This window comes from Bactrocera neohumeralis, chromosome 5 (assembly GCF_024586455.1).
Source record: "Bactrocera neohumeralis isolate Rockhampton chromosome 5, APGP_CSIRO_Bneo_wtdbg2-racon-allhic-juicebox.fasta_v2, whole genome shotgun sequence".
Lineage (NCBI taxonomy): Eukaryota > Metazoa > Arthropoda > Insecta > Diptera > Tephritidae > Bactrocera > Bactrocera neohumeralis.
Genome location: NC_065922.1, coordinates 42,163,345 through 42,178,493, shown reverse-complemented (window position 1 = coordinate 42,178,493; position 15,149 = coordinate 42,163,345). Strand labels below are relative to the sequence as shown.

Below are 15,149 nucleotides of genomic sequence, written 5' to 3'. Positions count from 1 at the left end.
GACGTGAAATTTCTAAGAAAAAACTATGAAACACAACAATTTTGCAAATTTTATATTTATATACGATAATATCTACAAATGAGTGACAGTGTTATTAGCAATTTTGGTTATATGTAACTACACATGCATATTGGTATTATCGGAGCAAGGCGTCCGCTGAGAGCTAACGGAGACATGTCTGTATACATATGTACGTACACGACGGACTATATTGATAACGGAGTAACATGTGGTGTGGTCGAGTGAATATTATATGGGCCTCTATATGTTTTCTGTTTGACACATTCAACAGTTTATCAATAGATTCGGCGGCTTAAGAATGGCGAGTATAAGGAGCGGAACAACTAACCTATAATTCCATGTGAGAGTGAAAAAAAACTAAATGTTTACACGAAATTATTTATTGATATTTGCATATTTTAAACTCGAAATAGTTATGGAAAAAAGGTTAACTGTGCGTTTCGTTTAAAGTGAATCAAAATCCGTTTATTGAAAATTTGGTGTTATTCGATTTCTTATTATTGTGCAATATTGTGACAGAAGAAATAACGGTAGTGTACCGCGCATTTTAGTGACTTTAAGGAAGCAACTGTGAAATATGGTAAGTAAGAGTTGATCACCCACAAACGCCTGTCCATCAATTAAACCGAGCTTTATGTTACGTATACGCAGTGTAAGTCCATTGTACTAAGCGTATATTTTAAAATTGTAATATGCTCAAGTATGAGTTGCCTATTTGTACGGCACTAAGCTGAAAAATATTTAGCATGTATGAAATTGAGAACAATTGGATGCCATTTTGTGAAGTTAAAACTATATTGGCGTGGTATGTTTTTGATTTGTGATTGGGCCGAGCAAATTTAAGAATTGTGAAATTAATTTCACAATCGATAAAATTTATTACTTGACTAACGTTTATCAGCGTATTGTTTCAAAACAGTTATCTAAAAAAAATCAGCAAACATTTATGACAACAAATAATTATTTCATTCAATAAAGAAAACACATAAAAATATGCTTTGCAACTAAAATAATTTGACGTTTTTCTAATATCTAATCTAAGCTAAGAATGCTTTGCACTAACATTTTTATTCGTGTTTGATACGACTTCGATTTTTCGTACTGTACGTCCCCAAGTTTTACCAAATTTTTACCATTTTTCACCAAAAAGTGTTAATTTAGCCGCCTTCGACTTCAGATGTGTTTTTATAGAATTTTACCAATTTTCTTTTTAAGTTTGAGGATATTAAGGATAGTCTTGCATATAGTATACTAGTGTATAGTGCAAAAACCAATAGAAGAATATATATTTGCAGTAGCGACAAAATCAGAAACTCTGCGCTTCGGCTAAAACACTCTTGTTATACCGACGGAAAGGTGGAAAATGTGGTTGTGGTGAACCGGACCAGATCAGACTCATTTATATCGTATATCTTCCGAGTTTCATATAAAAAGTCAACTGAACTTAATGTGAGAATTCAGGAAGTTGTTTACAAACGTCTACAACAAATAAATTCGATGAAATCGAGCACAGCTTCCACACAAATTAGGTTGAAATATATCCAACAGTATTTATAGTAAAATATTTTAATTTAATGGAGGGGTGTGGGAAACTAGAAGTTGATCGACAAATTAAATCGTATTCTCTGGAGTCTAATGAAAACTCCGAACACTCTTTGTTCAATAGAACCCTGTGTGGATGGTTGAAGAATAAAGAAATAATAATCCGTGAAACATAGTAAGTCCTTATACAAAGTCAGGTCAAAGTTAGGTATTTCAGGAACTTCTACCTTCCAATCATTTCGAGGTTAACAACTTGTGTTAAGTACACCAGCAGAAATATACTACAAACTTTTAGGAATCGTACGATATCAACATCTAAATTGATAAATATATTTGTGTTAAAATATGAAAAAATATCAACATCTAAATTGATATATTTGTGTTAAAATATGAAAATGGAATATTTGGGGATGAAAACTGATTAGCAATCGATAAGAAGTCAGTGAGTTATGGTTATGGTTAGACAACTTTTTAGTTCGATACATTTTAATTTTGATTTGGCAGTCTAAGAATTACTAGTCAAAACTGAAGGGCTACCTATACATATGTAAATATGTACAGCTTATACGATATGTTTGTGCTTCCCTTTTATACGGCTTCTTATCTCAAGAACTACACAATTTGTAAGTAACTAAGTATCTATCAAGCCTATTGGCTCTGCAAATAAACATTTTATTTACATTCAAGTTTATTACTCAACTTCATTCTTGACATTGGCGTAAACATCCACCCGGCATTTAGTTTTCAAATACTTATTGCTATGAATGAAGTTGTATTTAGATTTCTGAATGCTACAAATCTACAATTTGAGAATAGCGTTTGTATTATTATATCATCTTTATACCCCTACAGGGTGTATCAAGTTTGCAAAGAAGTTTTGACGCCAAAAAAGAACCGTTGGAGACTCCACAAAGTATATACATGTATATACACGAACTAATTTCTCAGTTTTTGAGATATCAAGCTAAAATTTTGCACACGTCCTTTCACCCCAATAAGTTGCTTGCCGGAGAAGGCCGGAATCATCGATATCGGGGCACTAAAGCTGTCATACAAACTGAACTATCCAAACTAAATTCTTGTATGAAAACTTTTCTTTAGACATAAACACTATATTATATTTGTATAATCCGACTTCGCTTATTTTCAGAGTCAATCAACTCAGAATACAGATTTTAAAATTATTTTTTATTTTTTACTGGCGAACATAGCGAACAGCGTGCTTCTTCCAGTTTTTTCGCTTTTATCTGAATTCACTTTTCTTTAATTAAAATATTCGTATACGCTTCTGAATGTTCTTCAAATAAAGTGCTTGAATTAACTTCTGTAAAGAATAGGGTGTTTTTTTAGAAGTATATAAGTTTTACTTTAAACAGACAGCAAAAAAATTTAAGATATTAACTAACTTCAATCTTATTATTTGCAAAATTCATGGTACTTAGTCTTGGAATAGAATTTTGGCCATAGGGTTCTTATACTGCATCTTACTCGTATTAGGGCCGTTCTCTTGGTTTTATTTTGTAGTCGGTTTTGCTCTCGGTTTTATTTTGCAAACGAAAAATACACGCAATAGGTTAGGGGTGGGTGCAAAGCATATCTTCAAGCTGGGTTTCACTCAATATATAGAAAAGTGTCTCAAGGCTGAATATGACGGCAAGCAAGCTTTAAATAAATATATAAACAATACCTTCCTAGTACAAAAATGAACTTACTTCAAACAACACTTTAACTATGGTGTGTAAAATACAAAAACTGTAAAACTGTAAAGGTTTAAAACTGTATTATACTTATACTTATACTTATATGAGAGATGCTATATATATATAGCATGTATACATGGGGTCAAAGATGTATTTTTTGAAAAGCACTAGCCTGATTTAAAAAATGTTGGTATCGAAAGTGACAAAGCGTTCTTGCCTCTGATGTACGTACTATGTACTCTCTTATAAAAACTCTCTATAAAAGATATCTGAACGGAGGTTGCATTGCCCTACATAATAACTCATGTCAAATTTCTTGAGGATATATCGTCCACTACAAAAGCTTTCCAAAAACGCACTTTATTCCGCTCGTTCAGTTTGTATGGTAGCTATGTATATGCTAAAGTAGTTCATTTCAGCCGTTCCGAAAAATTAGCAGGTTCTTGGTATGGGTGCAAAAACTAGTTCGAATGTACATATACATAAATTATTTATAGCCAAATAATTTTCATAATTAAATATATAAATTTATTGAATAATTATTTCACAAGTCTTTGAAAGCAACGAGTAGTGAAACTAACATTCAAACTATATTCTGCTTCTAAAATGAGTTTGCAAATATTTGAGTCAGCAAATGGTTACGCCCTCCGCCTAACAAAGAAAAAACATTCAAATTATCTCGTCTATGTTCTCCTCACTTTAATAATAACTTTTATGGACCATCTTAAAGTCGATTTTGAAATAAAAATGCTTTTTTCGAGTAAAAAAAGTATATTAAATATTGGTAGAGGGACATAAAAGGTGCGTTCCAAAGTAAACAGGACTTTTTGAATCTAGCGCCCCTGGTGGCGTTATCTATATGTCTACTGGTGCGTTAGAATCTACTATCTTTATCGATTGTCCAGTGAGAATTATTGATTGGAAGCGAAGTTATTGCGTTTTAAGTGTCAGTATGTTTGTGTTATCGGTGCGAAAATTAGCTTCGAACAAAGAGCCAACATTAAATTTTGTTTTCAAATTGGTAAAACTTTTACCGAAACGTTTCAACTGATGAAACAAGTTTATGGCAATGATTGCCTATCGCGTAGCAGAGCGCACGAGTGGTTTCAACGTTTTCAAAGTGGTCGAGAGGACATAAATGACGACCAACATGTGGTCCAATCAAAATCCGTGATCACCGGAAATTGCATTGACTGTGCGTGAATTCATCAAAAATCAGCCAAAATCATCATTGAAATTCATGGAAATGGAATTGAACATCTCCAAAACATCGATTTATCGCATTTTGCCCGAATATTTGGACTTACGAAAGGTGTGTGCACTGTTTGTTCCGCACAAATTGACTGATGACCAAAAATTTCTCAGAATCTCACATACGAAGGACATCATTAAAGAGGTCAAAAAAGAGAAAAAAATTAAATTCCTTTACAATATTGTGACCGGTGACGAAACGTTGTGTTTTCAATATGATCCCGAAACGAAACGCCAGAGTGCTGAATGGAAGGCACCGGACGAGCCGAAACCCAAAAAATCGCACATGGAGAAGTCAAAAGTGAAGACAATGCTGATTTGTTTTTATGATTTCAAGTGTATTGTTCACAAAGAATTTGTTCCACGCGGCCAAAACGTTAATGCGGTACTCTACCTTGGAGTTTTGAAGCATTTGGTGCGCCGTATTCAACGTGTTCGGCCCGAATATCGCGAAGATGAAAGTTGGCGTTTGTTGCACGATAATGCGCCGACTCATCGATCGACGCTTGTGGCCGACTATTTGACCAAAAACCACATTTTAACCATTAACTACTCCCCGTATTCACCTGATATGGCACCGTGCGACTTCTTCCTTTTTGGAAAAATGCATTTGCTCATGAAAGAAAAGCGTTATGCAGACGTAGACGTAGAGCCATACCGGCCAACGAACGAGCTAAAACACTCGTTCGACATGCTTTTGGACCGTGCAAAAAGCTGTATTGAAGCAGAAGGAGACTATTTTGCATAAAATAAATAGATTTTGCCGAAAAAACCATTTGTTCATTTTTTGTTTAAGTTCTGTTTACTTTGGAAAACACTTTGTATATATAATAATAAACAATTAACAATTTTTCATTCATTCTCTGTAGCTCTCGTTTAGTTTAATATTGTAGTAGTTAGGCACTGTCAGACTGCAAACAAATGTAAATTCTTCACTCGAAAAGCGCAATTACCGTTTTTATGAAACGCTCACGATTCTTATCTTCCTGATAAGCTCATTTGCAATCAGTAGATATGGGACTGAGTTCACTTGTTGCCTCAGTGCGGGAGAACCGACTCACGCGGCTTTATCGGTGTACTGAAGAGCAAACGATATTGGGGAGTTGAAGTTCCTCTGAATGGCATTCAGTTACACCTTTAGTGTCAGTTGGTTTTGTCGATCCCACTTTTGCACGAGTATTAAATAAAAAGAGTGTTACATTTTGTACCTTGTTTGTTTGTACTCATACACATTGTTTATTTACTGCAAACTTTGATTTTGGAGTGTCGATGTGCTGTTTTCGCTCATTCTCAGGACATGTGTACGCGCACTTGAATATTACGGCAAAGAAAAATAAATAACTGCATGAAATCGGTTAAAAATTGCCGTATGAAAACAGCAGAAACATTTAGCAACGATTGTTTATAAATGAAACGTCGTGTATTTTTTGTTAACGCCGCTCTTTTTAGTCAGTCAATTTTATCAGAGATTAGGAAATATTTTTATGGGTTTGCGATAGTGCTTTTAGCGCGTTGCTATTCCCACATTTCATTGAAATCAATAGGAAGAGTCGATTTACTAGAATTTGAAAATACTAAAATAGGTACATATGTAGTCTAGAAGTGCTTGTGCTGGTGGATTAGTCGGTGAAATTGTGAACATTGCCTTAGCGCAAACGAACGGATGTGTTTTTGTGATTCGTTAGAGAAACAGTTTTATTTTGTACGGAAAAGAAACTCGCCGATAGTTCATTTCTAAGCTCGTGATAAATCTCACAATGGAAAAGGTCTTAAACACATTATGCGGTCGAAGAGTAAGTAACACCAGCAAAAACTATAAAATACATATTTAATACATTATTGACGTTAGCAAATTATTTATTGAAAGTAAGCAGGGCTAAGTTTTGAACGGAACCGAGTGTTTTTAACCGTCTAATGCTGGAATATGTAAAATGGTTATTATTTAAAAATATTTATAGCAATATAAGGAACATAAAATAAACTGTACGCTATCTGACTAGGTGACTGTAGTAGTGATATTTCGATAAGATTAAAGGAAGGTCTTAGTTCGTATGCAGCTGAACATTTTATATGTACTCTCGCACTTGGTGGGTGTCGAAGGGTGTGAAATGCTTCAAATTTTGTGTTAAAAGATCTTGCGTATGAAATTAATGCTCGTTACCCGAAGAAACTATGAATCGATTTCAATTATATTGGGTATCTTACAAGCTTATAACATAGGTCATGGAGTCATTTAGATTTATTACTTTATTTTACTTTATATCGCCTTACCGATTTAACTAATTTTCGCAAAAACAAAAAAAGGAAAATCTGTATTTAATTACCTAGAGATACCTGACTTACTGAGTATATATTATAATATAATACTAAATCATAACGGAAGTCAACCGGCAGTTGAAGAGGTCTTAATAATGGGGACTAGGGGAACTAATGAAACGATTATAGCCTAATTATTGTTATAGTGAAATAGCTTTATAAGCTTTCAGCTTAACTATAACTTGTGGCCGTGATATTGGTTCGATTTTCATCCACTCTCTTCTGTGTGTCGGAAGTCAATATCATTCACCATAACAGCGTTCGTGGTTTTAGCCTCCTATAGCCATTCAACTGAGCTTGGCACTGAAAAGTCTCTTCACATGTCTTTCCGAATTATCTAGCTTTGTAGCTATATACTTTGAAAAACCCATAGTCCATTTGTTAATTCCTTAAACCCTCTAACATGTTTAAAAGTACATATTTGCGTAATTATTTATAGATAAAAAAGTTATGTTGTGTTTGGTATGACTAATGCTCATATTGAAATGTTGGTAATTCAAGTGAACAAATAATAACAGCAAGTCAGTGGTGGTGATATCTGCATTTACGATTCCCGGTATTTGATAAGTTATCTCTGTTAGCAAAGGTTGTAAAGGGGCGCCAAATTCGATAGTGGGTAACGAACATGATAGTGGGTAACGAACATGATTTAAATTTAGAATACCTTAGTTTCTTGTGTTTTTTTTTTGTTGTTATCGGTGCCATTTGTAATCGTTTGTTATATAACTGTGTTGACCTGTGTCTTAATTGAACATCAAGTATATTAGCGCGGCGTTAGGTACATGTAAACAGAATATTTTTATTTGTTTGCACTTCTGCATATAGACTCAGTGCATGTGTTAGTGAAACCGTTACATTTCAATATATTCTGATTTAAGGAGGGTAAAGGGAAATAAGAACAGAGTAATTTTAGGCACCGCGCGTGAGAAACTCTTCCTATTTGTAAGAATTAGAGGTGTGAAATAACGGATTTTTCAATAACGACACTACAAAAGCAGGGACAGCAGGTCTTTTGACTTTTCTCTTCAGTAGGGTTTGCTATTTCATTATGGAAAGATATACGATCCAAAAACGAGTCGAAATTGTTAAAATTTACTACCAAAATTCAGGCCACTGAATCTCAACTTCCAGAGCGCTATGTCCAATTTGTGGTCGTCATAATCGTCTTGTCAGATTAGCAATTGATCTTCTAGTGGAAAAAATTGAATTCACAGGTATAATACAGAATGTACTCGTGCCAGTGAGACATAGAAGTGCCCGCAGTGTCGGGAATATTGCTGCAGCTAGCGTATCAATTGAGACAGATACAAATCAGTCTCTCACACATCGTTCTCAAGCGTTGGCCATCTCTGTGATCCTCGTTGTGGTACATTTTTCAAAAAGATCTTGGCCTACATACTTACAAGATCAAATTGACGCAAGAACTGAAACCGCTTAACCACCAGAATCGTCCAGAGCAACAACTTGAAAATGATCCCGATTTTCATCGAGAAATCTTCTTCAGCGATGAGGTTGATTTCTGGCTGAAACACTTTGTCAATAAGCAAAATATGCGCTATTAGTTAGGCAGCAATGTACTCCATGAATCAGCATTGCATCCCGAAAAAATTACGGTTTGGTGCGGTTTATGGGCCGGTAGCATCATTGGCCCATACTTCTTCCATGATGATCAAGACTGGCACGTTACTGTGAATGGGAATCGCTACCGCTCAATGATAACCGAATATTTTTGGCGCGAATTAGATGATATAGACTTGGCCAATATGTGGTTCCAACAGGACGGCGCCACAAGCCACACACCGCCTCGGTCGTGCGCCAAACCATTACATTTCAATATACTAGTTTGATTTAAGGACTATAAAAGAAAATGGGAACTCAATTTGTCTCCAGGAAAGGCCTGTTTCTGCAACTCTGCTTCAGCTTTCGTCTCCACGTATTGCCTGGTTTCCCTTATTTGCGACTCCCTTGAGGAACCCAGTCTAAGGCTGTTCTTGTGTTGACGTCTTGGATCTTACTCAACGATCCATTTTCATTTAGCTAGTCAAACTTTTCGCATTGCAGGGTCAAACAGTAAGTTAAATAAGAAAAAAAAAATAAAACACAGCCTTGTCTCACACCAGTTTGAACTTCGATACTATTCTTCTTCTTCTTAATTGGCGTAGACACCGCTTACGCGATTATAGCCGAGTTAACAACAGCGCGCCAGTCGTTTCTTCTTTTCGCTACGTGGCGCCAATTGGATATTCCAAGCGTAGCCAGGTCCTTCTCCACCTAGTCCTTCCAACGGAGTGGAGATACTACTATTCGATACTATTACTCAAATAATTTTCGTGCCTCACATGGCATGTAGCGTCTGAGTACAAGTCTTTTATGAGTTAGTTTATTTTTCCTGGCATGCAAGAGCTCGCCAAATTGCCTCATGTTTTAGAGCGTCGAATGTTTTTTTCAAGATCGATGAAACAGAGATAATGTGGAAGCAGGTCAATTTTTTTTGGGGGTGTGTTTAAGTAGGGAAGATCTTCAAGAATAGCTGGTTATTTCTAAGGCTCGAAAGTTTATATTACTGCTTGCTAAGTGAACTGTCAGGTGGTGCCATATTCGAATAATTCTAAAATCGTATTTATGGTCCAACTTGCTTAACCCATTTCCTTCCTCGTACGATATACATTTTTGCTATTTGAACGATATTCCCCTTAATATCTCCATAAGTTTAAATTAATATTTATATGAATGGTCTTAATCTCATAATTTGTGGGACACGTTTTCTCCGTTAAACAAAAGAATATCTATTATTATATGTTAACTTAATCTTGCAGATATCTTACTAATGAACTGATATATGTATGCCCGGTATAGTGCCAACCGGAAGCAGAAATTAATACAATATATAGTATTAGGTATATGAAAGTTAGCCTTAGTACTACAAGAGCAAAAAATAGAAAGACAGTTTTGTCGGTCGGAAGGAAGTCGGAATGCACCGCACCTCGATAATCGAAGAAAACTGTCAACATAACCTTGATTTTGACCTGCTTTTACGTAATTTTTTCGACTTAGGCTCACCTTTGCCATGATATTCGGCTTATTGATCGTCTGTTTCTGTGTCGTAAGCATAGATCCAAGACTCATCGCCAGTAATAAAACGTTTCATGACATCCTGGTTGTCGAAATGCATTGTTTCACAGACCTTAATGCGATGCTTTTTCGAAAAATATTTGAGTGATTTCAGAATCAATCGTGCTTTCACTTTTCTTACGCCCAAATGCTCTTTCAAAATGGTTTTCACAGATTCTTCCGATATTCCAACGATGCCAGTAAGATCTCTGACAGTTAATAGTCGATTCTTAAGCACCAATTCCTTTATTTTATTGACGTGTTGATCCTCAGTTGATGTTGAGGGCCGTGCTGGACGTGGTTCGGCGTCAACGCGTTTTCGACCATCTTTGAATAATTTGTACCAATTAAAAACACTTGCTTGTGACGAACAATTATCACCAAAGCCCGTTTTCAATATTCTGAACGTTTCGGCATTAGTGATTTCGCACACAAAATTTTATGAAACTTCATAGTTTTGTAGGAAAGTTACAGCTCTTTAAAAATGGTCTCTTATGATTTTTCGATTAAGTTAAGCGTTTACGAGATATTCATCGTCAAATGCATATTAAGGTGGATCAAAAAAAAATTTTTTTTTCGTTTGGTACTCTGAAAAATAGGTTCCTAGACACCTCTAAGAAAGCCTCTCCAAAAATCTATTCATAATAATTTTTTTTCATTGAGTTATAAAATTCATAAGAAATAAAAAATTTTCCCAAAAATAATCAAACTTTAACTGTTAATATCTTTCAAAGGTTTGGGTTTACGAAATAATCATAATAGACCTTTTTTGTAGAGCAATCAATTTCCTACAAAATCTAAGGAACGAGATATTTTTTCAAGTAGTTGGAAGCGAGATATAAATTTTTTTATCTGATAATAACAAAAAATAGAAAACTGTATGTAGGAGGACTTTACCGTTACAATTAAAAACTCATGTTTGGAGAGGCTTTCTTAGAGGTGTCTAGGAACCTATTTTTACGAGTACCAAACGAAAACAAAAAAAAAATTGTTTGAATCACCCTAATATGTACATATGTATATTTATTTTCACTGTATTTTTATTTCTTCATTTAATAAGATTTATGGTTCTTATCTTACCGACCAATTTTAGTAGCTTTGAGAGATATTATTTTAGCACCCACAATAAGCGAGATCTGACTGGTGCAGTTTAATAGACATTTGTAAGAGTATAAGCTTATGAATTTACCGTTTGAATACAAAACTACTCACATAGACATGTGAGAAATTGAAAGCTTGTTCTCAAAGTCATGCTCTCACTCCGGTATATGCCACAATTAAACTGAAAATAAAGTTAATTTAAAAGCACATAGCACGTATTTGTTGCATAAACTCACATGACGTCATAGTTGATTGAACTGTAAGTAATAAACGATGACAGAAAGAAATATTTTATTAAAAAAATAAAATGAAAGTAAAGTGACGTCTAGATACATACTACATACATATGTATGTACAGCAAATATATGTATATAGTTCTGCCTTATGTACATATTTACTTACTTTCATTAATTAAATAAAATATTGCGATTTGCCAATATTTACGCATATACATATTCGTATATGTTTTGAATATATGTATGTAGGTCCATTTGGAATTACACATTTTTGTACACATTTCCGCCCTAACAACTAAAAGCCTTACTATTATGGAGAGCTTGGAATTATGAGATTATTTTTAGATCATCAACCGAAAATAACAGTTACGATGAAAAACAAAAATCAGGTTAAACAAAAATTTGATAACAAAATTGAATAGCTCGCATTGTCAGAGAGCGACTAGCTTTGAGAGAGAACAAAACATCTTCCGGCTGGTCTTGATTTGTTGCAAGACCCGTTTATATCTGTTTGTATGCTACATAGGTGTATTTATGCCGCTGCTTGCCCCACCATAACAGTACCAAGTGGAACTTAAGAAAATGGACAATTAACTGTGCCAAGAAAGCATTGCTCTCAGCTAAAGATGTGCGCCAGACTCGAAGTGTGCCGAACAAACATGCAAACACACACACACATGCGCATGAAAGAAATGTGAGTTGTATCGAAGAAAACTGAGGTAAATGAGCGTAAAATCTGTTTTGGTTAGAAGATTTCAAGTTCAGCATTCGCTTGAATTGTTTAGTACTAGGGGAATCGTGCGACTGAAAGCGTCTAGGCGTCTATTCCGCGGATAGTTACTCAAGTCCATATAAACGCGCCTTCATACCTACATATGTAGTTCATGCAGTTCATGCTACATCGAGCGTTTCAAACACGAATATGTATGTAAATTTGGCTTTCGATCGCAGCGCATTGCCGGAGTTAATTGATCAGCTGGACCGGTCGGCTGAAAGTCATTAAGAGGAAACCGTTTGTGTGGATGTGGCATTTGAAAATAAATATCATGGTGATCAAAAGAAATAAAAAACAAAAGAGAAATATTAAATATGATGTTTAAATTATTCATAGTGCCCGAAAATGCATTGAAGCATAACAACTGATTGAATTTGAATTTATAAGTGAAATGATTGGAAAAACACATTGAGATGATGAAATTTGTGAAATCCTAAATTAAATCTGCTGTTGCATTTCGTTTTTGAAATATTCGGGTATAGATGAGAAGAAGATTTAATCATTTGTTTGTTCATTGCAGTATGTTTTCTAAAAAATCCAAAAATACATAAATTTTTCTCGACCATTTCTTCTACCATAGATTTGGCAGAGGAGCAAGTAAAGTAGTAAACTGATGATTAATAAATGTGAGAATATTTATTGTTACTTAGATCTTTTCTTAATATTTTTAGTTCACCTTCGAGAAAATTATGAACCTAACTTTTTCATAGGATAAGTACTTTATTAGAAGAGAGTATGGTACTGTAGAGGGTGATCCATTTCAGGATTCCCTACTTTGTTAAAGAAAAAACACAGACGCTTCAAATTTAATGGGAATGTTTATTATCATTCGAAAGAACATTTTTTGGCATTTATTTGTTGAGGATTATCTCTTTCAAATGTTGGTCGCGACTACGTCTCAGATGGTCCATCCATTGAGTTCAATTTTCGTTGACTCGTTCGAGCATTTCGGCTGGTAACTGGCGAATAACACGCGTGATATTTTGCTCCAAGGCCTTAATCGAAGCGGGATTGTCAGCATAGACTTTACATTTTAGATATTTTCACAGGAGAAAGTCTAACTTGTAATATTACACGATCTTAGTGACCATTTTACCGGCCAAAAACGTGAAATCATCTGCTCGTTAAGTTCATGAAACTTTACCTTAAACATTCTAGCACTTTCTGCTACTTATCGCAGGGACGAACTCTATGAGTTTAAATGTTATTAATTTTATCAAATTAAAGTTATTTGGATACTCTTGGTTTGTTGAAAAACTATAGCAAAGCATGTTCTATAAGCAGATCGGTCTGCTCCAAATCTGTGCCCTCACAAAGCATACTTGGAACACTCAAAGTAACAAATCTCTTTAAATCCATATAATTTTGGACCATTTCCTGTAAGGGAGCACAATACACAATTTCATTGTGAACTCCGTAGACTGTCCTAAAGGAATATAAAAAGCTTATTGGGAGCTTGAGTGTCCAAAAAAAATTGTACGACATACTTAAGCGATTATGCACGAGCCAGAAGTTAAGGATTCAATTCACATTATTGGCTTGTCTCAACTTTTCGTTCTTCTTTCGATACAAATAATTATATCAATCTTTGTCTCACGAAGTTGCCAATCCCAGTTGGTGGCCTAAATATAACTCGTTACATTAAGATTGTTCAAGAGTGACAAGCTGGTGAAGTAAGGCTCGTGTGTGTCAATAAAAACTTACGAACCTATTTATTTTTATAGCTTTGAGACGAGCTGAAAAACTTGCCATACGCTCGGTATACTTTTGCCAATAATATGTTAATTGAAAAGCTTTACAAACCTTTGTTCAGAGTTCCTTCTAGCATTAGGTGTTAACTAATGCCATTGAATGCTCGAGGCGCAAAGTGAAACATAAACACAATACTTATTTGATTTGATTCAAACATACGTAGACTCATCTGTAGGCCTTAGCTACTTCTAGGTTCGCCAAAAATGGATCGCGGGTGGCCAGCTTGCTATTTGACGATCAGTTAAATAGGTGTAAATAAGTGGTGCAAATGTTTTGAAAACAGTAAAAATAAAAAGTGTGGCAAATAAATTCTTCCACCGTTATATAAAATCAAAAGCAACAACAAAAATAATAACAAGCCAAAAACAGCATCAACCAATAAAAAAAAAACTATTAAAAAAGTTCGCAGAAAGTGATGATATTTAACATATTTTAAACTCGCATACTCGCGTAAAATTGCGGCAGCGTAATTTTCTGCAACAGTTTATACAGGCTAACGCTAAACAGACTTTAACTGTGATTTGACAACATGTTCGTTACACTGGTGGCGCAGGTGCATGCGCGGAGCAGCAAAGCCGCATGAAATTGTATGCGACGTTCCAGTGTATTTAGTTGAATGAATCTGAAATGGAATTCCTTATGACAGTTCAAAAGCAGCGCTGAACAAAATCACATTCCAACAAATGCTACGCATAACGCGCCAACGAAATAAAGTGAAATTTTTTGCGGAAATCAAAATCCTATTCAAGCGTGCAGTTTTACCTTTTGTTTCTTTGTTTTTGCAACTGTGATTTCGTTAATGTGTTTTAGAAGAAAATATGTATGATAATATCGGCAACAGTTGGAATATAAATATTTCGTAGAGTTCCGTTTTGTTTTTGGTTGTCGTGTTTTTGTGATTTTGGCGCGGGTTTCCAGCTGAAAATGAATTTTGTGGGTCGGCATGATCATCTTGCCGGCGGCTATCGACGCGTTAACACAGCAACTTATGGGTTTCCACTATTTAGCAATACGGATGAATCGAAGACCTTCGTTAAAGATAGCCTCTCTTGGAAATGGCATAAGGTGTGTGCAAAATTTATATTGGAAAAAGAAAAGTGTAAATAAAATATGTAGCACCAAAAAATAATATAAGTGGCACTCAACTTTTCTGCAATATGTCGCTCACTAGTTTTAAGTTTTAAGGTGGGGACTACCAAGCAGAGCTCGACCAACATAAAAAAGTTTATTTAAAAGTAATCGATAGATATGGTGTTATGTATACTATATATAAATGATTAGGATGACGAGACGAGTTGAAATCCGGGTCTGTCTGTCCGTCCGTCCGTTCGTGAAAACTGTGCT

General features: G+C 35.0%; 1 protein-coding gene across 5 annotated transcripts in view; it reads left to right on the top strand.

Moving 5' to 3' along the window:
- Nucleotides 1–495: 495 nt before the first annotated feature.
- LOC126759962 (phospholipid-transporting ATPase IF) overlaps nucleotides 496–15,149 on the top strand; it is a 38,520-nt gene continuing 23,866 nt past the window's right edge. Inside the window, exons 1-2 of one of the 5 annotated variants that reach the window (XM_050475244.1) lie at nucleotides 12,076–12,202; nucleotides 13,998–14,870. In XM_050475244.1, coding sequence (XP_050331201.1) covers nucleotides 14,730–14,870 — 141 coding nt within the window. In that variant the 5' untranslated portion in view covers nucleotides 12,076–12,202; nucleotides 13,998–14,729. Of the gene's footprint in view, nucleotides 602–6,071; nucleotides 6,308–12,075; nucleotides 12,328–13,987; nucleotides 14,871–15,149 lie in introns of those variants that run through there. The other 4 variants (XM_050475243.1, XM_050475242.1, XM_050475247.1 and 1 more) reach the window with 4 other exon arrangements.